A 25921-nucleotide genomic window follows, 5' to 3' on the forward strand; every position below is an offset into this window, starting at 1 on the left:
GGTATGAGTCCGGCCCACTCTCGGACCCAGGAGCCCTGCCGCTCCCGGAGAACTCAGCATTTTCTTTTTAGTAGTCTGTGAACTAATATTGGATTTATCAAGTGATAAATGCTACATAGTTGAAAATAGTTATTTTCATTATGTAAAATTATCCTCATAACTCACATATTTATTCAAATCACTTTCTTTGGAAGCTGAATTCCCACAGCGCCCTGGGAAAATGCAATTGTGTAGGGACTGACAGAGTTGACACAGGCTGCAGACAACTATTGTGTGCGTCACCCAGCTAGCAATGGGCGATGAGGATAGATATTCTCAGTACAGTACTGAACAAAGCTTGTGTGTCTTATAGCACTGTCGTCTTGGGCTGGTGAGGAACACCTTTATTATTACTTGTCTGATTTGGTTTGATTATTATATGAGGTGAAGATTATTGTCAGGTGTATCCATGTCAGTTTTAAAAATAATGTACACAAGAAGTGCACTTTTCTTTACCATAGTTTGATTATTTGAGTCTTTCTTAGCACCAGGGTCCTACACGTTTTCACTAGGAGTCTATCTTTCTACAGCTGAGGGTTTAAAAAAGAGGCTAGCTGACAGTTCTCTCTAGGACCTGTGTTCTGCACTTAGGCCCTTTAGGGTGCTTTTCCACCATGCAGAGCCTGGGGTCCAGGAGGCACTCAGTGTCCCTGCCTTGCTCTGCTTGAATAGAACAGCTGCTTTCTCTCTCAGGAAAAAAGGTACAGGATGCCTTGCTCACAGACTCCAGTGTCTCTGTTCTAATTGGTTTTGCTCCAGGCAGGAGAAGGGGAGAAGAGGAAGTTTTTATTATTTGTTTCTTTCTTCCTCTCCCCATCCTACCCCACCTCCCCTCCCCTCCTCATGCCTCTTCTCTCTTTCTCTTCCTCTCCTCCCTTCCCCTCTTCCTTCTTCTCAGTGGACTATCTGCTGGCACTGTCAATCTTGGTTGTTTATACTTCTTGCACTACACCTTTCTCTAAAATATAAATGTGGGCTATGGATGCCCATTTAAGAGGAGAAGTAGAAGGAAGAAAAATACCAGAAAAAACGAAAGATATTGTGTGTGGGGGGGCCTACCTACCACCTTCTTTTTATAAATGTTTGTTTTTTTTATAAACAAAATGTACTTGCTAACCACATTTTCCTCATCTTCCAACCTCACATGAAGGTGGGTCCTGGATCTCCGCTCTAATTCCACCCTTCATAATAATCGGTCTCATTCAAATCCTTTCTAGGTTGTAGGCATGAAGACCATTTCCACAGAGCCTTCTAGGTTCTAGCCAGGAGCCTATATCTTGACACACAGTATTTGTTTCTGAGAAATAGGACAGAACCACTCATGGGAAGCAGAGAGAGATGCAGATTCTTAGGCCACGATCCATGATGTGCTGTACCCTCTTTGCATTTATCTTCACTTTATAACCTTGCATGGAAGGTTCCCTTCGTTACTCCCCACTCTTTATCAAAGAATCGGGTACTGTAACAGTAGGGGGGGGGCAAACTATGTTTCCAAGGACAAGAATAATCACTAAGGCGGATCTTACTCTGGAAATAAACTGCATAGAACATGAGGAGGAAGTTGCACAAAGGCCAAACTAATGACCCAGTGTAAAATTACCAGCCTTCAAGATCACCTTAGCAAATCTATAAAGCTAGCCCCGTTCTTTTGTTAATGGGTGAGTCTGATCCGCTCCTACACTCTTGTGCTCCTTTGGTTTTCTCAACCCGAGGCCCTTTCCCTCCTTCCTCTTACTTCCCTTTGTCAGGGGAGCTGGCTTGATCTCTGTCAGTCCTGTGCCCGCGAGGCAAGGATCTTCTGTTCTGGCAGCCACACCGGCTGCTGGGGTTTTCCTTGTCTTATGAATCTTCCGCTTCAGGCAGAGGAGTGGCCCATATTAAAAGACTTTGAACACACTTTCCAGGTTCTTTGGTTATTATATATTTTCCTTCATATTTGAGAATGTTATCATGTTAACAATCTCTAGAAATATCATATTCACGCTCTTTTTATTTCATATGTGGATTCTTCTGTTTTTTTTTTTTTTTTTTCCTTTTGTTTTTTTTCCTGTACCGGGAATCGAACTCACGACCTTGCGCTTGCCAGGCAGGCGCTGTGCCGCTGAGCTAAATCCTCAGCCCCTTGTCGATTCTTCTGAAAATATCCAGGAAATTTAAGACATCTGGGAGATCATTCTGCTGTATAAAGCTGCTTAATGGAAGTATATGATGTGATAGTTGTAAATCACTGAGCACAACGCCTGGTGTTTTGTTGTTGCTGCGACCTACACATCTATCTTCCTGTACTTCTTAGGTTTATAAGTAGTGAGCTGGGGTGATGGGGACTGGTTTGTTATTTTTACTTACTTTCATCCTTTGGGAAAAAGAGATAATTGCATCTTATTGAAAAGTTTCCTGGGTCATAGTCATTAGATCTATGCCTAAGGTGAAAGGATTTCTATAAATTTGGATGCTGTACTATATTAACATGCTAATCAAAGGCTGTGTAATCCATTACTGAAGTCCATGGGCCTTGGGGAGATTAGCAAGAAGAGGGTTCACAGATCATAAAAAAGGAAAATGAGCATTGTATGTGGATTTTCTGGGTAAAAACAGTATGTGAATATTCAGTCAGAAGCGTCGTCCTATATGCTAAGTAGACACAGAAAGAAGTCTTTTCTTCTTTAACTTTTAACCACATATTTGGCAAAACCAAAATCTCATTGGCCTGATGAGTTTCTAGTACTAACATTACTCTTATATTTGGATATGATTCTGCTCCCTACACTGCTATTTCTTTGAGCTTCAGTGACGTACAATTCTGTTTGAGTGCTTCTCATATCATGAGTGCTGGGCTAGTGGTGGGAATGCAGTGGTGAATGGGACCGACATGTTTCTACTGTCATGGAGTTTAGAGTGAAGTGGGTGAGTCAAATCTTAAACTATGAATGACACTATAATATCTGAAACTGCAAAAGTGATGAATGCTCTGCTGGAGAATAAAGTACTCACAGAGCATAGAGAAGAAATTTTTAAGAAAGTGACTTGAGATCTGACGGGGGAGTAGGAATTAACTTTTGGGGAGTTGAGGGTACCATGGGTATGATTTCATTTAAGACATGGTACATATGACTACCCAAGTATGGGGAGGAGTATGTCACATGGGAAGACCCTATAAATGACTGACATGGTGGGTTAGCAGTGAATGGCCCAGGTGGTAAGGATTCTAGTGGGAACTGATCCAAGAGACATTTATATATCATGTTATGAATTTTGTTTTTCTTTATTCTGAAAGGATAGGAAGCTGTTTTGGCATGGAAATGATACCCAGATGATATGCTACACTCAATGTGGTAAAATTTGAATTATTCAAAAATACAGAGTTATGATAGGGAAGCAGAACTGATAATGGAGGTAGAATGGGTTGGGACAATAGATTCTGAAAGTCCAAACAGGAAGGCGAATCTTATTCATGAAAAACAGAGCGATGTCTTGGGTTAAATTGGTACCCACGGGATTTAAGAAGTGTGGACAGACTGCAGTGATATTTAGGAACTAAACCTGATTATTGAGTGATTGGGTTTAATCTTTATAAATGTTCAACATGCTTATTTTACTTCACAGAACAAGTTGTTGTTTTTAGTTTTTAAATAGAAGAATAATTGCAATACTGCGATGTTGCCATGATACTGCTGTTTCTCAAATATGTTTTCAAATACAGTAACTTGGAGATGATTTTCAACAAGAAGAAAGTCTCAAATAGTCTTAACATTGCTGTTTTGAAAGAAAACGAATTATTCCTTTGAAAAAATAAGATAAACTGAATGTTATGCTCACCAAAATGAAACTAGTATTTCATTCTCTGACTTGTACATTCTACAAATATCTGCAGCTAGAAAGGATATTTGTTCAGAAGCAGATACACTCCATGTGACCACTACAATGGTTCATTTCTTGAAGATAGTAAAAAGTATTATTATTTTGATATAGCCTTGTATTACCTTTATTCAAGACAAACTTATTTCTTGAGTTGTTTACCTGCAAAGGAAATGTTTGAATGCCATTGTATCCTTTTTATGTATCCTTAAAGCCTGTGATGTGTAGCTCTGACATTGTTGCCCTTCCTTGAACCTTTAATAGACACCATGGATGACCATATTTATCTCGATTAGTATTCAGTGATCATCCAATCTGTAAATAGAGCTTCATTCTCATTTCTTGAGCAGGGACACATCTTAAAAATTTTGGCCTCCTATGTATGTGTTCTACTTCACTTCCTGTGCTGGGTAATGGAACCTATTTTGGACCTTACTGAAGTATAAGTCAGTACGTAGGTGGTCAGTTAGATAAAGGAGAGAAATGTTTTCAGAACATTGCACAAGATTCAGTTTTACTCTATTTCTGGTTTCCTGTTTCTCACTTTACTGATCCAAACAACTGAGGAAATGATTTTCTTCCATCTCTCCAGGGAATCCAGAGGGCTTCGCTTAATAGTTTTCTGTAAATAAAGTCAGAGTTGAGTGGAGCCATTTTTATGGGATGAGAATACCTCATAAATATCTCTTGACAGGTATCAGAGCCCCTGGGGTTCTGAGAGCATTACTGGTACCAAGCCGTTGAGCTGGGATAGAGACGGGGCAAAGAGCTATGGGCAGAAGGAGCAGCAGGGCCCTGGGCCCCTTGTGCTATCTTTACTAAAATGGACAGACTCCCTTGCAAACATATTTTGCCTACTAGGCTTTGCTAGTCTTTGTTGTTCGAATGACATCACTGCTAAAAGTCGGTAAACTGCAGTTGCTGTGGGAAAAGTTTAGAATAGGAAAGACGTGGAGGGGCACCAGTAGCTGTATACCTTCTGTGACTCTTTGAATTTATGTATTGCCTTTCTCAACTAGCAAAACTGAATGCTAACAGTCATGTGTGTATGGTATTGGGCACACACTAGATGTGCAAAAAGAAAATTGGTGCCATTTCGTTAGACTGTTACAGCTATTCTAGGAGCATGGTATCTTATTGTTATCAAAGTGTTGCTTCTTTCACTAAACCCTTGTATCTTAATGCATGTTCTTGGGCAGTAACTCAGCCTATGTTTGCATGCACACAAAAGAAAGAAGGATCAGAATTTATGTCATAAACCAGGGAGGGCCCCTGGGATCCACTATCTGTAGGTGCCAGAATAGAAAGAGCAGGTGTTAGTATTGCAGGCTAAAAAGTCTCATCCTCAATAGACAGTCTGTTCCCTATGTTATCATGCAATGTCCATTATATATTCTGTTTTCCTTTCCTGTCCTTCCCACTCTATAATCATTTATGGGGTGTTTATTCTTTCTGTGCAGTGTTAGAACTGTAGTAAGAAGAGCCACTGTAATACAGTGTTAGGGTTACTGGATAGGGAAAATGGAAATGGAATTGTCATTCTTATTTCTGTGCCCAATGATTGTGTGACCTTGGGCAAGTCATTGGATTTGTCCAGTCTTTATTTCTTCCAAAAAATACTGTGGGGTATAAGATTTTCTTTCCACCCTGCAGTCTAGGGAGTTATTGGATATGGGTTTTAGTGATCCTAAAAGACCCACTTGTGTCAGAATGCCATGAAATATAGAAGGTTTGAGAGACTCTTTTAGGCTTTAAAATATTTAGAAAGTAGATTCAAAGTAGAAATATTGATAAAAAAGTTTTAAAAGGTGTTTTCTGCCTCTCTGGTGCTTCCATCAGCTGATGAGCCTTTCAGATATATTTTCAATCTGCTTTTGCTATCGAGCTACTTTTAATGGATATTATGGCCACTGGCAACTAATAATTTTAATCAAAAATGATAAATAACAGAGACACTTTGCTTTTAAATCAGAGGCATCTGTCCATAAAAAAATGAAATGGATTTATAATGTGTTATTAGTGTCCAATAAGATATAAACCTACAGAAAGAGGAGCTGGAGGTATAAGCAACAGTGCTCATGATTATTTGAGTAAACTATGTGTGAATATTTTATCCACATTCCATGACATACTCTCATGGAATCATTCTAAATCTGAAAGTAAAATCTTTACGCCTATTAAAATGAAGTTGTATTTGGTATCATTTAACTTTGACTGTTAATTTTTTCTGAGGAGATTTATTAGAGTACTTCAAGACACATATTTTTAAGGCCATGAATGTATTTCTTGAAAATAATTTTATTGTTAATGAAGGATGTTTTTAATTGTAAGATGTGCAATAGAATGTTTTAACAAATTGTGTTAAAGCTTAAATTCCTTCTTACTAAAATGTATTTCTATGTTATATTTTTATCAATACTCATAAATAACTCAGTAATGGATACATGTAATGAGCAGGCTTTCTTCGAGAGTTTGTAAAATATTGGGTGGTTCTGTGCTTCCTCTGCTAGTGGATTTATTGATTGTTGGATAGATTTAAACTTGAAAACTCTCATCTGCTCATGTTTTTGCCAGTGACCTTACTTCCAAGATACTTGCTAGCTTCGGGATTGCTGCCTTAGTTCTTATGAGCTCTGGAAAACTGTGCCTGAAGTAAATGTAGATAGTCCTAAAGGAGGGGCCAAGTGGAGTCTTCCTGAATAAACTGATGTTACAATTAGTACATGAATTTTGTAGGAAATATTGAGTGTCTTATTAATTTTTTATATTCCAAAAGTCTAATATACTACCAAGGAGGTCAGAGATAATATATAATTCAATGAACGAGTACCACGTTTTTTCATTCTTGGGTTCTTATGTGCATTTTAAAGACTGAAGTTTTAGATAAGTGTTCACTATGGAAAAGAGATACTACTTTAATTATTCTATAGTCAGTATAAAGGCCTTTTAAGAAGGGAAAGTTACTACATAAATTTTGAGCTATTTTTTAGAAATGAAGCATCTTGCAAGTTAAGTCAGTGTTGTTTTATATCAGATTTTATAATTCTCAGGTTTATGAGTGCTTTGGTAGAATAATTATTCACAAATAATTTGCTTAAGATGCTAAAGCTCTGCATTGTAATTCATGTCATTCCTCACCCTCTTGTCCAAGTTAAAAATAAAACAGTGTTAGGATAATAAAAGCTGTGGCTAGGAAAAATGAATAATAAAACAAATATCTCTTCCTATTGCACGAACGGTATTAAATCAGGGTTGCTGCTTCGAACAGTGGCAAATACTGTGGACTAGATGTGGAGAGTGTATTTATTGTCTCTGACCTTCACAATGCCTTCTGCCTTTGAAGACATTTTTTTAGTGAGTACCACACCTAAATGCAGGTCTCTAGCAGGCTGTCTCAAATGTGATAATTTAGACTGGGTGATACATTCATCTAAACTAATCCAGTTAAGGATAACTTAATTAAGAGAATAAAATTTGCCAGCACTTTTCTGCTTCTAGAGGAATATTGCATTAGAGTGTTCGCATATTTACACTTCCTGCCAAAACACAGGCAGGGAAAAGAAAAAAAAGAAGAAAGAAAGGCACTGAAAACTATGAAGGTGGCCTGAGAATTCATCGGTGCTGCCGTGCCATGAACTTAATACTAAATCGCAATTTTCACTTGTTAATTAAAACTGATGTGGCTTAAAATGTTTAGCAGTTTATTCCATAGTTAACTATATTAATCTCCCAGAGAGGATAGTAGGTTTTACATAAATGACAGTCTTACATAGTGTTGGCCCAAGTAGACATACACAAGGCTACTATCCCCCTTTTATTGTTGAGCTATTTTAAGAATGCAGTATAACATGAACTGGTTAGCGTTATATCCTGTTAGTAAACTTCTAATGTTTCCATTGCTCTACATTTTATTTTCTGTGTTACTTGGTGGTGTTTTTCAATTATAATTTATGAATGGCTGAAGTGATTTCTAAAAGAATGGACTTCTTATGTTCCTTTCCATTATTTATCTCCAATATATATTTTGAATATAAGCATGTGTTATTATGTATGTAGCAAGTTTAAATGTAACAACATTTCTTCCTGTAACTGCTCAAATTTTCAATCTTTCCTATTTCTGACCGACAGGGGTTGTCAGATTTATCAAACTGCAAGTCACAGTTGCCTTCTAAATGCATGCTTTTGGAAATGTCAAAACCCCTCAGGGCTGTGTGATTTTCACTCGTGTGTGTGTTGAAAGTTTATTGCCAAATAAAACTGAATAAATCGTGGAACACATTTTCTCTCTGTGCCAGAGAAATGCAAATTGTTATAGGTCAATTGCTAAGAGTGCTGGTCTCCATCTCCTGTGTCTTGTTTGCAATTTGTTTTTCATTTATTCTAAGCACACACAATTCACTCTACATTTCCTTGTTATGTACATGTTTTCAGCTGTCCCCAGTGTCTGCTTTGACGTGAAGAACTATTCTTGCTGGACTTTCCCTTCTTCAGTGTCCCGTTTAATGTTTGTAAATCTGTACACATCTTACCTCACAGGAGCTGCTGTCCTAAATTTCCAAATGTAGGCAGGAGAAATCATTCTCATAGTCCACTTTTACTACTTATTCCAGTCATATACAGAGGACTATGAACCCCAAAATAGGAGAACATAGCTAAGCCAAGAAACACATCCACAAGGGTATTAAATTTTAATTTCTTAATAGTTATATTTTATCTTCTGCTGATCTAAGAAAATTTTGCTGTTTGCTAGAATTCAAGGTAGGTGGATAATGAAAGCTAAGGGAAGAACAGTAACTTATAAAATACTAATGATTTCAATAACAAAAAGCACTACCTTAACTATTTTGAAAATAGTTTGAGAACTTTTAATAGGAAAATGATATTATAGTGAGAAAAGTGTTAGTTAAATGCTTTAAGAGGAAGAACAAGAGTTGCTTGAAAAGATGTAATTAAATTTAATATTAAACTTTTCAAGGCTGATTAGAAATAGCTTGACTTTTCTCATCCCATCTTGTTCAATCCACGCCCAAAATCCTAATGTAACATTGTATATATTTCATACCTAAACAAATAGAGATAAACTGCCATCCATTATTTAAAGACCAGACTGCTTTACAAAAAAAAAATTCCCTTTCGTTCTATCCAATAATGCTTATATAATTCAAGATTGAGTAAAAATTTTAAAGGTGTGCGACAATGGAATGGAATGTTTACGAAATATTTCTTTATTGAGTAACTGTGGAATTCTTAAAAAATAGAAACTGTATTGTCTGACATGGATATTGGGCATTGGGTAAAATGCTTAAAGTAAAATGTAGAACTTGCAGGCCACTTTCAAGTAAGAAGAAATGTCTCAGTGCGCAAAGTACACAATTGTAGATAATCTAGGAACACATCACCAAATTTGAGGCCCGTTAATTAAGTCAGCTTGCGTTGAGAGGATCAATATTCATGTTGTTCACCGTGTCCTGAGCAACCAAGGCTGGGGCAAATTCCAAAGAAAGTGAATGGGCAAAGCCAGGGGTATTTTGCTGAGTAAAAGCTGACTTATTCCAATAAAACCTGTCCTTTTATTTCAGCAAGAGAAATCTCTTGTGGGCATGGAGAAAAGTGAGAATATTTTCTCTGTTTAACTGTCTTAATCTCATAATGTGATAGAAGTCACTGTCACTGTAGCCTGACACAGTTTTTTTTTTTAATTTTAAGGAGAATAATTTAAAAAAAAGAACAATAGCAAAATATCAACAACATAGACAAAAACAAAACAAAGCAAAAACAATAAAAATGATGCAGGGTTTCAGAACAAATTGTCAGGAATTTTTTGGGGGGTACCAGGAATTGAACTCAGGACCTTGCGCTTGCCAGGCAGGCACTAAAATGACAGGAATTAACAGTGGTTGTTATATAACATATTGTCATCTTCAACAAAGTTGCTCAGATTACCAGATGTGACACAATATTGCCAAGAATGCTTGGTTTATGTGGATGCAGGGAAGATCTGGGCTTTAAAACCAGGCACTGTTGTCCTGCTACAGTTAGAGCTCCGCATTATACCATGAGGCCCCAAATGCAGATTCCTGTTTCTCTGGGAATGCTTGCCTCTCCCTCAATACATGTGACTGTGTAACGTTTACTGCCCCTACAGATGTGATGGATGCATGGGAAAATATTTTCCGTGCAGTAATTAAATGTCCTTTGAGGGGCTGGGGATTTAGCTCAGTGGCACAGCACCTGCTTGGCAAGTGCAAGGTTGTGAGTTCAATTCCTGGTACCAGAAGGAAAAAAAAAAAAAAAAACGTCCTTTGAGGTGGCTGGTCAGATTTCATCAAGGAGAAAACGTTTTCTTTCTTTGGCTGTGCCACTTATGCTTCTTGGGTTGTGAAGTGCCTTAATGACCATCAGAGTCCTGGTATAGAGACAGAGGTTACCTAGTTTTTTTCAGTTTCAGATCTATATTTAAGTAAAGTGAAAAGGAAGCAACATACTTTTTTTTTATTGACACAAAGTGCTTATTGGCTGCCCTTGTTGAAAGATATATGATCAGCCTTTGGATAAACCCAGTTTGTGTGTCTATAGATCAGATGCAAAAAATGTGATAAACGTCAGTAAGCAGCTCCCTAGTCTGTCTATATCTTGGATTCTTTCCCACACATGCTAATTAAATAAGAAGATCTGCCACATGATAATCTGATGTTAGAAACTTCTCCCGGAGTCAATCCCCACCAGAAATCAAACCATTAAGGCATAGTGGTGCATACCTATAGTCTCAGCTACTGGGGAAACTGAGGCAAGAAGCCTGTTTAAACTCAGGAATGTAATGCCAGCCTGGGTACAAAACTGAGACGGTCTCAACAAAAGATTTTTAAAAAGAATAAAAAAAGGAAGAAAAAAAGCACAAGAGGAAATAATAATAGGTCCATTTCAAGGATCCTAAGGGCAGAATTTCTCTAGGCAATTTAGTAACTGCTTTTTTTTTCACTACCTTAATTTTTCTCCTGTACCTGACTTGTTTCATGTAGTTCACTGTGCAAGCACTCACCAAAACTGAAGAAAATGAAAATATACTTACGGTATTTCAGTAACTTACTCTTTAAAAAGTATCACGGAGCTTTTTAGGATAAGAGTTGAAAGACTGGAATATGAAAAATCCTACTCTATTAACATTCTGGCTTTAGGGCTTTTCTTTTAGATAGAACAGCGCCTAACTAGAAAGTATTAATATTGAGTTAGAAATATAGACCTTGGAATCCCATCATTATAACGGTGCCTAGCATTTAGTAAATGTGTATTGTGTACTTGGCTGCACATTATATGACTGAACCTCAGAGCAACTCCCTCAGTTGATGTTTTATTATACAGGTAGGTAACTGAGGTTGAGAAGACTGAAGTAGTTCCTGCAATTTTGTATTGCTGACTGGAGATGGAGTGAGATTTGTACAAAAGTAAACTGAGGCAGGCAACATTTTTAATCACTAAGTTATACTGTCTCTGTGCTGCCCTATACCCAAATTTGTAGTTTCACAGTGTCTGTGTTGGGCAATAAACCGGTTGACCTCTATTCTCACATGAACTGTTGGATGCACTGTTTTAGTAATCTGCACCCTTGTTTTTCTGCCTGTAGGTCCCTGGGGAAGGTGCACAGGAGACTGTGGGCCGGGAGGAGTGCAGAGTCGAGCTGTGTGGTGCTTTCACATTGAGGGTTGGACAAGTCACTTGTCTAACTGTGACGAGAGCAGCAGGCCTCCGAAGGAACGGAGTTGTTTCCGAGTCTGTGATTGGCACAGTGACTTATTCCAGTGGGAGCTTTCCGATTGGCACCACTGTGTGCTCGTCCCCTACCCCCACGGAGAAGGCAAGCCTCGGACTGCGGAGTGCGTGACGGCTCAGCACGGACTACAGCACCGGGCGGTGCGCTGTCTTCAGAAGCTGAACAGAACCATGGTGGCCAATGAAATATGCGAGCACTTTTCCCCTCTTCCCCCCACGGAACAAGCTTGCCTCATTCCTTGTCCCCGGGATTGTGTTGTATCTGAGTTTTCACCGTGGTCTAAGTGTAGCAAAGGCTGTGGGAAGAAAATGCAGCACAGAACTCGGACAGCGGTCGCACCCCCTCTCTATGGGGGTGCGCAGTGTCCAAACCTGACCGAGTCAAGAGCCTGTGAGGTCCCCCTTTCCTGTCCTCTTGGGGAAGATGAATATACTTTTAGCCTTAAGGTTGGACCATGGAGTAAATGCAGACTCCCTCATTTTAAAGAAATTAACCTCAGTGAAACAACTGTTCTGGATTTTAGCTCTGATTCAAATGAGCAAGCCACCTTTAGACATCAAAGTCACAAAGCACAACACCGTTCGCAGCCCTGGGGCATAGAGATAGGTTACCAAACCCGGCAGGTTTGGTGTACGAGAAGTGATGGAAAAAATGCTCTGTTAAGGTAGGAGGTTTTCAGTGTTTGTGTTTGATTGACCTAAAATATTTCATTGTGCAATTTTATAGGATTTCTTTATGATTTTCTACTAAGAAGAAATTGTAATCAAGTTTGTAATTTAAGTTTTTAGAGGTTTTATTTAAGGAAACTTCAATTTCAAATACAGATGTTAGAAGTTTCCTAGTCTACAGCAGGCAAAGTTCTAAATTGTGTGACTACTAATGTGAATCATCTTTCTACATTTTATTAAGACAGCAACCGGTATGAACATAGGTCTTTTGTTACTTTAATAGAACTAAGTGATTCTTTTTGACAAAATCCAAGTTCACTCTCAAAAGGGGGCCATAAATTATGGCAACATGTACTGTTTTTCAGAGACAGAAAGGAGAGGGATGGAGAGAAAAGAAAAGAGAAGGAGGGAGAGAGGGTGGAGAACAACTTCCCTTATGCCTCTTGTTGCTAGGGCTCTGATCCTATCTCTAGGGTTCTGATTGTCATGACCTAGCTAACTTCCAAAGTGTTCATCTGCAGGTTAGGGGGTTGAATTTCAACATTTTAATTCTGCTAAAATGAAGGACATCTTGATTGCTTCCAAATTTGGCAATTATGAATAAATTTGAAGTAAAATGTCATGTGCACATCTTGTGGTGAACATTATTTTTTACTCATTTGGGTAAAAATAAAGTAGTGCAGTTATTGGACAAAATGGTTAAAAATATGAGGTGTGATAAAAAAGTATGGTGTATGTCCCAGAGGGGATATTTTTGTTGTTATTCATTCTTTCTGAATATCTACATAGATCAGCATGTCATCAGCAAAAAACAAGCTTTATTTCTTCCTTTGCAACATGGATGTTTTGTTTCATTTTCTTACTTTACCGCATTAGCAAGAAATTCCAGCGCAGTGTTGAACAGGTGTGGTGAAATGATGATCCTAAGCCCTATATGTGAAAGTGTTGGGCCTCTCCAGGAAGTCTCCTATTCCCAGTATTCCAAGATGTTTTAAAATTAGGAATAGGTGTTAGAATTTTGTCATATATTCTTTATGCTTCCATTGACATGATCGTATGGTTTTTATTCTTTAGCCTGTTGATGTGACAAATTACTTTACATGCTTTTCAAACATTAAGTAGCCTGGCATATCCCAGAATCAATGCTCAGTTGTGACGTATACTTTCCTTTATATATTGGATTTCTTGAAAATTCTTACATCACTGTTAATGAAAGATATTGGTTTTAGTTCTTACTTGTAATGCCTTTTCCTGGTGGTACCAGGGTGATGATGATGGCCTCAATAAGTTGAAAAGTCTTTTTTTTTTTCTTTCTATTTTCTGAAAGAGATTCTTGAAGATTTATATAATTTTTTCTTGCATATTTGTTAAAACTTCACCAATATACCACTGATTTTAGAGCCTTTTGCTTTGGAAGGTTATTAATTATTAATTCAGTTTCTTTAGTGGGCTCAGACATAATTCTGAATGTCAGTTTCTCCTTGTGTGACTTTTGGTAAATTGTGACTTTCAAGAAATTTTTCCATTTCCTGTAGGTTATTGAGGTATGAAGTTACTCATAATATTCCCTTATCATCTTATTTTTAATTAGAATGTATGCTTCATGATTGCCTTTTTAAAATTTCTGGTATTTATAATTTGAGTCTTCTTGTTTTAGGCATTTATCACTTTATCTGGCTAGAGATTTATCAGTTTGGTCAGTCTTCTCAGGGACACAGTTTTTGTTTTGTTGATTTTTCTCTATTGGTTACTCGTTTCCAGTTTTTTAATTTTGACTGAAATTATTGGTAATAATACTTTTATTATTATTTTAGATTATGAAAAATAACAATGAAAATGGTAATAATATAATGAACATACTAAACATAATATTTACAAGAATATAATAACATTTATTTTCTTATAAAATAAATAATAGTAATATTTATGTTTTGTAAGATTAGTGATTTTACATCTTGTTTCTTTCTAGTATATGCATTAAATACTCTGAATTTCTCTCATAGCAGTATTTTCTCCATATTCTACAATTGTGATACACTTTAATTTTGTTTTCATTTAGTTCAAATACTTTTTCATTTTTATTGAAATTTCCTCTTTTATGCAAGATTTTTAGTATATTGTCTAATCACAATATATTTTAGGGTTTCTCTCTTCTATTTTTTTGTTACTGATTCATAGGTCATTTTTTTTTTTTTTTTTTTTTTTTTTGGTTTTGGTTTTGGTTTTTCTCCGGTACCGGGAACCGAACTCACGACCTTGCGCTTGCCAGGCAGGCGCTTTTGCCGCTGAGCTAAATCCCCAGCCCCCCATAGGTCATTTTTATTGTATCGTGGGAGCATAGGTTGGATTCTTTCTACTCTTTCAGACTTGTTAAGGTGTGTTATTTGGCCCAGTATTGTGGTTTATCTTGATGAGTACTCCATTTGACCTTGAGAGAATGTGTATTCTGGAGTTTTGGGATGAAGTGTCCTATAAATGTTAATTAGATCCAGTTGATTGATGATGCTGTTTAGTTCAACTATATTCTTACAAATTTTCTACCTGATGGATTATACATTACTGCTAGAGGGGTATTGAAGTATAGAGTTACAATGGTGACATTTTTCTTTGTCTTCGAAGTTATATCAGTTTTGCCTCATATAATTTGAGACTCTGTTCTATATCTATTGTGTTGCAATATCTCCTTGGAGAATTAGCCTCTTTATTTTTATGTAATGCCCATCTTAAATCTGACAGTTGTTCCTTGCTATAAATTCTCCTTTGTCTAGAATTATCATAACTCTATTTGGCTAATGGCAGCTTATTACCTTTTTCCTTTATTATATATTCTTATATTTAAAGTGGGTTTTTCATTGACAACATGGAGTTTGATCTTGATTTTCATTAACTCTGATTGTCTCTGTCTTATAATTGCTATCTTTAGACTATTGGTGTTTACAGCAAAATTGATATAGTTGGATCAGTATCTTCCACATTTATTACTATTTTCCATTCATTGTATTTGTTTTTTATTTAATATTATTCAATTTTTCTCTTAACATGTTATTTATATGTTTTTATATATTTTTGAATGATTTCCTTAGATGTTGTAATATAAACTCACAACTAAGGAAAATCACTTTCAAATCACACTGTATGTTTTATAGATTGTGTGACCATATTCAAAATCCCTCCCAGTCATCCTAACGCTGCCTCATTGACTTCACTTATTCATAATCTGTAATCACTGAGTATATTGTGACTATTATTTGAACATGTCAACCAAGAATTGGAAGTATGTAATATTTTATCTTCATTTATTCCTTCTCCAGTGAACATTCATTTTTGTATATCTGAACTATATAATTTTTCTTCTCTCTGAAGAACTTTTAAAACAGTTTTGCAAAGCAAGTCTACTGGTAAAAAGTTCCTTCAAGTTTTGTTGGATGAAGTCCTTATCTCTCCTTCTTGTTCAAAAATACTTTCATTGAATATAAAATTTAGATCGGTGCTCCTTTTTCTTTCAATGCTATCCTCACTTTTGGCTTGCATCATTTTTGAAAAGAAAGTCCATGTGAATTTAATCCTTTCTTCTCTATTGATAATGTGAATGTCTTTTGAGTTATACTGTACTGTTATATCTACAGGCACAAGAGAATAACATCTTATTTGGTGTTCTTGTTTTTTATGATTTATGTTATTTGTTTTTGTTATTTCTTACTGTCTTTGAAATGTCTCAAACAATTCTTCCTAAATGAGGTCTGAAATTAGCAAATATTTCAGTTATAACCCCCCAAAACTATGCAGTAGCCTTATTGATGGTGTGCTGTTTTGGGGGTAGAATAAGGTTCTATGGTGTACCACTGGGTCGCAATATTTTATTGGCCTTTGTCTCTGGACTTTATTACACAAACTTCTCAATTTCCTCCCTCTTTCCCAATTTACATCAAACAAGATGTCTAGAAAGGACTGGAATGAGGTATTTTCCTCTCCCCGTTCAATGAAGATCTGGTAAATCTCATTTGCTTTGGGTTCTGGTGAAATAGTTTACTGTGAGGACAAGTTTTAAGAATAACAGAATTTTCTGCATGCATTTCAAAATTGCTTTTTTTCTCTTACCCCTGCTAGATGCATGATCTTCACTGTAAGAACCTGACAGGGCTCTTTTGAGGTAAAACTCATGGAAGTATTGAAGTTCCACTAGGGCTGGGTCATCTGGAAGGTTTTAACTGTCAGGCTTGATCTACGCTGAGCCTCCAGTGATTGTCAATCACATATTAAATTTCCCTACCCACAGTTCAAATTTGTGACCCTGAAAAGTTTCACAATTGAATAAGCTGTGACTCGTGTTATATGCTGTTTATCTCTCCAAATTTGGGAGCAGTTAATGCCATCTTTTGATTTCAATTATTTGATGAATTGAAGAAAGATTGTGGATTTTCAGTTTGCATATTTTTTTCTTATTCTAAGAATAAGAGTAATTTTTCCCAAGCTCCTTACACACTCAGGTGAAAAGCAGAAGTCAGCATGATCCCTCTTGACTAAACATGTAGAACCACAACACCTTCACATACATTATGTCTTCAAATATATAACATTAATTTAATAGAAGATTATGAAATGACTCATATGCTATCATGAAATGATTAGGATATTGGGAGAATATGGTGTTAAGTGAGGAGATTTCTGTTTCTGTGCCTTCCACTGGCAAAAGCAAGGGTCTTTGCTGACAGCTCTGCAGTCACGTGGTTGACAACATCCTCTCATTTCTCTCTACCCTGATGATTTACATCTGCACTTCCCACTAGGAATTCTGCTGAAAACGGCTCAACTCCGCCTCTGAAAAGTGCACCGTTTTCTCTCTTGTGGATTGGGTGCATTCAAAAAACATTCATATCTGTGTGTATCAGCTAATTTCTAGGATGAACTGTTTCTCTTGATCATTTCAAATTTGTCCAAACATACGGATTCTTTTTGCGCAGTACTTACATCTAGCTCTCGATCTGTTGCCTGCTGGTGGTCTCTGTGAGACTATAGGGACAAGCACCACCCTGTCTCTCTGTCTTGATTATGGCAGGTTGATTGTATCACTTGGAATAGGAAGAGCCTCTCTTTGCTGTGCTCATGTAACCTGTGTGTGTCTTGCTGAAAGTCACTTTCTCAATCTAGGCCACCACAGATTTAATTAATGCCCTTTCCTAGCTATTTCATTGATCACTGTGACTTTCAATAATCACCTCCAGTGATTTTCCCTTCACAGTTACATTTGCAATGTGCTAGGCAGCTCTATTGTTCTTGGTGCTACCCTGCCCCTCGTCATTGATTCGCCTGGCAGGCTTAAACACTTTTTGTTTTTAATTGTCTCATTGAACATCCTAATTTTCCTCTTTTATTTTGATAAGATTTTCACTCCAGTTCTATTATTACACTTTAAAATAGCTGTCATACAGCCTGTTCATCATTCTTTCTCAGACATCAATGATACCACTATTGAATTTTATAGTACCTTCACTTGTGAAAAGAAAAAGCTATTCAATTTTTGCCTTTGTTTCACCTTGTGTTTTTCTTTCTTCTTTTTTTTCTTCAGTGTAGAAGTGCATCTGAGTTAAGAAATCTGAGCTATGGACTAGGCAGAATGGTTATATAAGAACAATGATTCATATTTATTGTTTGAGTGAATAAAACTTAGATGAATGAGTTTTATTTTGATGTAGAGGAACATTAGGTGTGGACAGTCTTTTTAAGAGCTACAATCATTTGGTGTATGTTAAACATGATTCAAATGTGCAGGCCACTTTAGTTAAATAGATACACTCTGATGTCCCTGTAAAGGAGCATCTGAAGATGAGTAAATTTTAAGATTATACAAATAACCTTCAGCTCAAAAGTTTGGATCTTATTGTTACTTTATTATCTCTATCCCTGAGACAGATTTGGGAATGAATGTTCCATTCTTATCCCTCCCTAAACATAAACAAATGCAGACCCAAACAATGCAAATCTTTTGCATAACATTATTTTCTGAAAGCAATAAAGACTACACATTTTTCCCTTTCTCTTGGTTGTTAGAATGATAATAAAGGATTTTTTTCTTTGATATTTTTCTAATTCATTTTCAGTTTAGAATTCTACCCCTATTCTCTCTCTCTCCATATATATATATATATATATATATATATATATTTGAATAGATATATATATTTTTAGTATATTGAACATTAACATACTTTTAAAATTTAGAAGTTTTCAGTTGTCCTCAGTGGATTGTCACTCTTTCAAATACACTTTCAGCCCATGTGATTTACATCGGCACAGCCCACCAGGAATTCTGCTGAAAAGCCTCAACTCCACCTCTGAAAAGTGCACCTTTTTCTCTTTTGTGGATTTGATACATTCAAAAAGTTCATATCTGTGTGTATCTTCCAACTTCAGCTTCCTGTTTTCCAGTTTATTGCCCTTTGTGGCTTCTTGTTTCACCTTCTTTCTTATGCAAAAGGTAACATATTATATGATCTGTTTTGATTTTTTCAGTTAGGTTTGTTTCCCAGGAATTGCTTCATATCAGTTGCACAACATCCTTCTTGTTCTTTACAATTTCATGGTTTATAGTGTGTGTGCAACCATTATTTTATTTGAACACAGCTATATGCTTGGACCTCTAGGTAATTTCCAGCAATTAACAATTATAAATAATTTTTTCATACATAGGTACCCTTCTGCACATATATTTTTGTATTATTGAGGTATATCCTTGGGATAAATTCCTAGAAATGTAATTACTGGGCAAAATAATAAACATATACATATCTTATTAGATATTGACAAGTTCTCCTTTATGGTGTCCTTACCATTTCAAGATCCTTAATTTAACCATTCTGCAAAGTGTTTTTTTCCATTCAAAGTTCCATATTTACTGGTAGTGGGGATTAGGGCAGAGATATTTTAGGAAGAGTGTCCAGCGTGTTTCAAGAGCGTGTTAGTGTGTGTGAATGTGTAATTAATTATATTGGGGGACTAGCTATCCCTTCCAAGAGTTTGTATAAGAATGTTATTGAAGTTTAAAAAAATTTTTTATACTTTTTTTGATACCGGGAATTGAACTCAGGACCTTGCACTTGCCAGGCAGGCACTTATACTGCTGAGGTATATCTCTGGCCTCGAATGTTATGAATTTTGTCAAAACTTTCTACAACATCTTTGCAAAAAAAAAAATCACATGATTTTTATCTTTAGAACTTTAGGATATATATCAACAAATTTTCTAATATTGAACTATTCCTGTATTTTATAATATTATCCCACAGTTAGTCATTTTCTTATTGCTGTCTTGGTCAGGTTGAAATATCACTGAGATGTCATTTGCTTCATAAAAAAGATGTGGATATTTCTCATTTGTTCTTCATACATTTTAAACAATATGAAGGTAGCATTGAGCCTATCTAGCATTAAAAGCTTCCTAGAACCTTCATGAAACCATCTGATTTATTTCACTTATGAGTATGGTTTCTAATTATGTCCATTTACCTATAAAAGCCTCAAGTTTATCTTTCTTTATAGTTGAGTAATAGTCCATTATATACAACTACCACGACTTTTTTATCCATTCCTCAGTTGATGGGCATTTGGGTTGCTTCCACGAAAATGTATGTGTGCTTGTTAATGTGTTTGTGTTCTTTTATCTTAAAAACAAACAAACAAACAAACATCTGGACCCGGCTTTTTTTTCAGTACTCAAGGAATATTCTCTACTCCTTTTATTTTGAGACAGGTCCCACCTATGTTGGTTGGTCTGACCTTAAACCTGGAATCTTCCTGTCTGAGACTCTCAGGTAGCTAGAGTTATAGTCATGTGCCACCATGCTCACCTTCCTTTTTTTGATGAAATATTTCTTTAAAAGCTTTCTGTATTTATGCTGGGGTTAGTTTTGATACAGTGCATTATTAAACAAAATGACTCATTTTCTCTACATTGTAAAATTTATTCCCACAGATGTATAGTTTTAGAGTTTCAACTTTCATCATTTTATATATATGTGTGTACTTAACTGTGTGAACACACACGTGCACATTTTTATTAACATAGTTACAGGTTTGCCTATATTGATTTTTTAAAATAAAATTTTGGCTTCATATTGTCTACTGTTTTAACTCACTAGTTCTGCATTTTCTTTATTATTTAGTTTTTAATAATTCCTGTCTATTTTATTTTTCCCAAATTTATGGCACTCTTTCTCAATCCCAAACCAATTTATATTTTGTCATTATCAATTTATTAAATTTGTGTATTAAATTAAAATTATTAATTAATATTGAAATCATCAAATTTATTTATTAAATTGCTAATTTATTATACTTACATCATCATCTGTTTGATGCATTAGGCAGTAGTTTATCATATCAATAATATTTTCTGTTCATTTAAAAGAAAATTATTACTAGTGAGAAGTTCTCTTTTCTTTCCTTTTATTTATTTATTTTTGGCAGTGGGACTCAAACTTGCAACCTTTCACTTGCCAGGCAGGTGTTGTGTCACTGAGCTAGATCCCTGGCCCTCTTCCTTTCTCTTTTAGGAATTGACTCTTTATTTCTTGTTTATTAGTACATGTTAGCTCTATAGAAAAATGGGTTTTATTTTGGTATTTTGTTACAAGCTTATAAAATAATGAGATTATTTTCAATGCCTGTTCCCCATCTGGCCTCCCTTCCCTAATCCCTTCCTTCTTCCCTAATATTTTCCCTTTTGCTTTCCTGTCACTGCTTTTTATTTCTCTTTTCATTTCTTAAGATTCCACATGAGATTAAACTTGCAGTATTTGGCTATATCTGGTTCATTTTGTTTACTATGATAGTCTCCACTTCCACCTTTTTCTTCCAAATTACACTTCGTCCATTGTTACGGCTGTATGATTTCCCGTGTCAGTACACCATGCAGTGGGCTGTGTCTTCAGTTTGCTGAATGTATCCTTTCCTACGCAGAAACTTCTCTCTTTGATGTGGTCACATTGGTTGATTCTTGCTATTATTTCCTGTGCTGTTGGAATGCTGCTGAAGTATTTGCCTGTGTTTATGAATTCAAGTGCTTTTCCTACTTTTTTTCCTAGTAGTTTTGAGGTTTTATACTTCCATCCATTTTGAACTGATTTTTGTACCGGTGAGAAATAGGGACATAATTTTAATTTTCTGCATATCGATACTCAGTTTTCTGAGTACTACTTTTTAGAGAAGGTATTTTTACTTGAATATATGTTTTTAATCATTTTGTTAAAGGTCAGACGGCTGTTGCTGCATGGATTTATTTCTCTACTTTCTGTCCTATTCCATTTGGCTATGTATCTATTTTTGTATGTGTGATATGCTGTTTTTGTTACTAGAATGCGGGATTTTATTCATTTATTTTTAGTTTTACTGATATACATGTTTAAAGCCATTGGTTTTTCTCTGATCACAACTTTCGTGGATCCCATAGAGGCTGACATGTAGAATTGTATAAAAATTTTCAGAAATTCTCTAGTTTTTCTTTGTATATCCTCTTTTAACCATTTTAAGCCATTTTAATTTCCAGCTATTAAGCCCATGTGATTCCTCTTTCAGTTTTAATTTTTACTCCTTATAATATTGTAGCAGAAATTATGGTTTATCATATTTCTACTTTGTAGAACCTATCAATTTTTCTTGGTGTTTTACTTGTGATCAATAGTTGTAAATTTCATATATATAATTCAGGAGATAACATATTCTCAGTTATTGGCATAAATTATTTCACACACATACACATACACACATACACACCCTTGTATGCATACCTTATTGATTTTACATTGTCCTATTCTTAGCATTTATACCTATTATATTTTTCTGAATTTTCTGTATTTTTGTCAGGTTTATTGATGTATAATTTGGTGCACAAATATTCAAAACTGCTGTGCTTTCATTGTCAAATGTTGATTTTTAAAGTCTAAAGTATAATTGTGTCTTGTAATACTTTTTTCTTGAACTTTACTTTATCTGGTATTAGAATTGGAAAAGGTGTTCGTTTTATTTTCCTTTAATTTTCTGAAAAATCTTTGTCTATCTCTTTATAGCATTTTGTTGTTCTTGTTGTTCTTGCTGTTAAAAATTTGTATGTCATTAAGCCCTTCTTTTGTGGCCCTAGGGATGGAACTCAGGGCCTTGAGTGTGCTAGGCAAACATTTTATCACTGAGCTACATCTCCAGCCCTAGTTTTAGTTTTTTGTCCCATTTTTTAGGTCTCTGATTTTCATCATCAGTGTAGGGTTGGGTTTTGCTTTATGAATCAATGAAAACACCAACTATCCTTACGTAAACTAACCTTGCTTGCATTTATTGATAAATTTATTCTCAATTCTATCACAGTATTTTACTTGGTAGTTGCAATATGTATAATGTTATGTTTACTTTTTCTCTACTTGGTCTTCCCTTTTGCTTTATACATATATATTTCTTGCTATTTGAGACTGCTTTATTTTATATATTTGGATTACTTTCAAATTTAGCACGTTTTATACTACTCTCAATGTCTTTACCATTTTTATTTATTTATTTATTTATTTATTTTTTGTTTTGGTTTTTCTCCGGTACCGGGAACCGAACTCACGACCTTGCACTTGCCAGGCAGGCGCTTTGCCGCTGAGCTAAATCCCCAGCCCCGTCTTTACCATTTTTAGTGTCCTAATTTTATTTTACATCACGTTCAAATGATTGCCACTAATTACCAATAATCTTAATCTGTTGTCCCAATTTTCTATCCCTTATCCTTCTGTATTTTAGGTCAATCTGTTCCACTTTTTCATAGCATGCAATAGTTTCCTATTATTTTTCTACCCATGATTCTACCTTACTATCTTTGTCCTATTCCCATATATTTGGAATGCTTATGTTTGGTTATTTTAACCAAAGCTTAACTTATCTTTGGTTGTAAATGTCTAACTTCCAATAGGTTCCTGAGATAATTCATAATTTGCATTACTTCTTGAATGTCTGAAATTTAAAGCTGAAGAACAGTTTAGCTGGCCCTAATATTCTTGGTCCACATTTTCTCTTTAGTTTTCTTGAAAGTGCAGCTCCATTACAGCCTGGACATGGATCTTATTTTTGAGAACTTTTTGCTAGTTTAATTGATTTTTAAATTTTTTAATATATTTAATTTTTTCCCCAACATTTAAATCTCTTCCTGTTAATTTTAAAGTTTGGTGGCTTTCCCAGTAAGTTTACTCCCTGTTTTTTAGTGGGGTGTAGTTTGTCTACCAATGGGCAGATTCAGGTCTTTTTTAGTTTTGGAAATTGGGGAGTATTTTTTTATTTATTAGTTTAGTCTATTGTTTTGATTATCTTTTCCAGGGACATGAAATATGCATGTGTTGGAAGACCCTACCTACTTTCCATTTTATAAACTTTCTCTGGCTTTTCTTCTTTCTGTATCTCATCATTTGTATGCTTATTTTCTAACTTTTCTCACTTTCCTTCAGTGCCCTCTATTATATTTTCATTTGCGTGTGTTCTTTTTTGGACATCTCAATGCATTCTTGAAATGAATTTTTTTTTCTTTTCTGTGTTTAGTCAACTTATTTTATGGCTTCCTGTTTGTTTTTGTTTTTGCTTTTGTCTGAACTGTTCTTGTATTCCTTACATGTAAAACATGGTAGTTTTTCCACTTTCTGTTAAGTCCTTACATGACTGAGGATATTAACTACAGTATAGTGTGTTGTATTATAGATTTTTTTAAAGGCTTGTGCCTGCTCTTTGAAGATTATTTTTGATTCAGAATTTTTTTATTAGTACCTGTTTGTAGTGTATATGCTTACATTTCTTATGAGGAATTGGTACATGTACATAACACATTTAATTTATTTTTTTTTTGCCATTTCTCCACACACCCTATCCATCCCTTGATTACCTTCATTTATTATTGTTTTGTACATGTTTGCAATTTTTATTAGGAGAAAATCTTTTACATTTTTCTGATTTTCCAAATTGTAGTTATGAGTGAATATAACTCATCTTTGCTTACATTCCTATTTGTTTCATGAATAGGGCTTCTCATTCTAAAGCGAAATATTTTATCAGTCTTACCTTCTTTTGTGAAGTTTTATTTGTGGAGATCTTGCTGGTAGTATTTGTGGGGAACAGTTGGTGTGTCTTGTTTCCCATTTGTTTATGCAAGATTCTTGATTTCCTATCTCAATTTCCTTCCCTGGCTCCTTTACCTCCTCTCTGAGTAGTTTTCTCCCTATGTGTGATTACTAATCCACAAGTTCTTTTCCAACACTGCCACTTCCAGATCCTTCCTTGCACTTTCAAAGTCTTTCTCTGCATCTGAGCTGTGAAGATGTATGTTCTCATTGGTATTCTGTATTTTGAAGTTATTGGTGAACTTGCCTACGCTTCATTTAATGCCTTTATTTCTCTGTAGCTTTTTCCATTAATCTCTGAGGAATCACCTCTTCTAATTTCCATAGCCAGTGGCTTTGATCCTTCATGGATAATCTGTTAGAATTTTTTCTACTTACATATATTTTGAATAGGTGTGTGTCTGTGTGTGTGTGTATATGGTTGTACATGTGTGTGCTTGAGTGTTTGTGTATATTTATGTCCTGTCTCCAATAGTGAGGAATGCAAAGGTAAGGTGTGGTTTTATTTATTCTCCTTTTTGATGTGAAGGTAGTACTGACAGGAGAATTTCAGAGTCCTTAAATACCATTGTTCTCCAAACTTGGAAGGGGAGAAGGGGGAGGGGAGAGGGCAGAAGGGAGAGGGAGCAATTTAAAAATAATATAAATTTGAGTCTATTGCAAGCAGAGTTCTCGTACTTTTAACTGTAAAGATAGTTTTGAGCTAACAGAGTAATTTAATTTTAGTCCTGGCCATTCTATAGTTTTGCTATATGCTCTTTAGAAATTTGCTTATTTTGGGGGTGATCAGTTTTAGTCTCCATAAAACAAAAGTAGTGAACAAGACCTTCAGATGATTTCTGACACTACTTTCATCTCTAACTGGTTACACACATACTGACAAGCATATACCTACATATCATTCTTAGTGTTCTGTCTAAGAAATTTGGAGAAGATAAAATCTGTTATAGTCTGAGACTTCCACTGGATTTTAAATCTCTGTTGAATAATATTTTCTAGTGACAGGAAATGATCATAATACTAAACACATTTCATTTTGATATAAAATCACACTCAAGGATATTCCTTCTCAAGAATTTAATATCTCAGTATATCTGTATGCTTATGTCTCTATCTATAGAACAATTTCCCTATTCTGTGGAAGCATCTGAACAGCATATTTAAAACAATTTTATACTTCTATTTTTAGCTTTACTGTGTAACTTTTAGGTTTATTACCTATGGAAGAGTTTAATATTGTACAAGTCAAGATAAGAAATTGAGATATTTTAATATTACTTTTATTTACTAACTGTAGGTAAACATAATTTTGGTCAAACAAGACATAAATTACCTGAGATTTATTTGGCAAAGAAAAGATGTTATAGAGAAAAGAAACTCTTATGATCTTCTAGTTAAAATCTATTGTTAATCCTTAATATTTTTTCTTGGGAAGTTACAATCACTTCTACCATTTTCAAGGT

General features: G+C 35.3%; 1 protein-coding gene across 1 annotated transcript in view; it reads left to right on the forward strand.

Annotated features, from left to right (window-relative positions):
- The window catches only part of Thsd7b (thrombospondin, type I, domain containing 7B), a 780466-nt gene that overhangs the window by 261199 nt on the left and 493346 nt on the right, over positions 1–25921 (forward strand). Inside the window, exon 3 of the mRNA XM_013517433.1 lies at positions 11516–12326. Within this exon, the coding sequence (XP_013372887.1) occupies positions 11516–12326 (811 nt within the window). The remainder of the gene's footprint in view (positions 1–11515; positions 12327–25921) is intronic.

Source organism: Chinchilla lanigera, unplaced genomic scaffold (genome assembly GCF_000276665.1).
Source record: "Chinchilla lanigera isolate Chin_1 unplaced genomic scaffold, ChiLan1.0 scaffold00039, whole genome shotgun sequence".
NCBI lineage: Eukaryota > Metazoa > Chordata > Mammalia > Rodentia > Chinchillidae > Chinchilla > Chinchilla lanigera.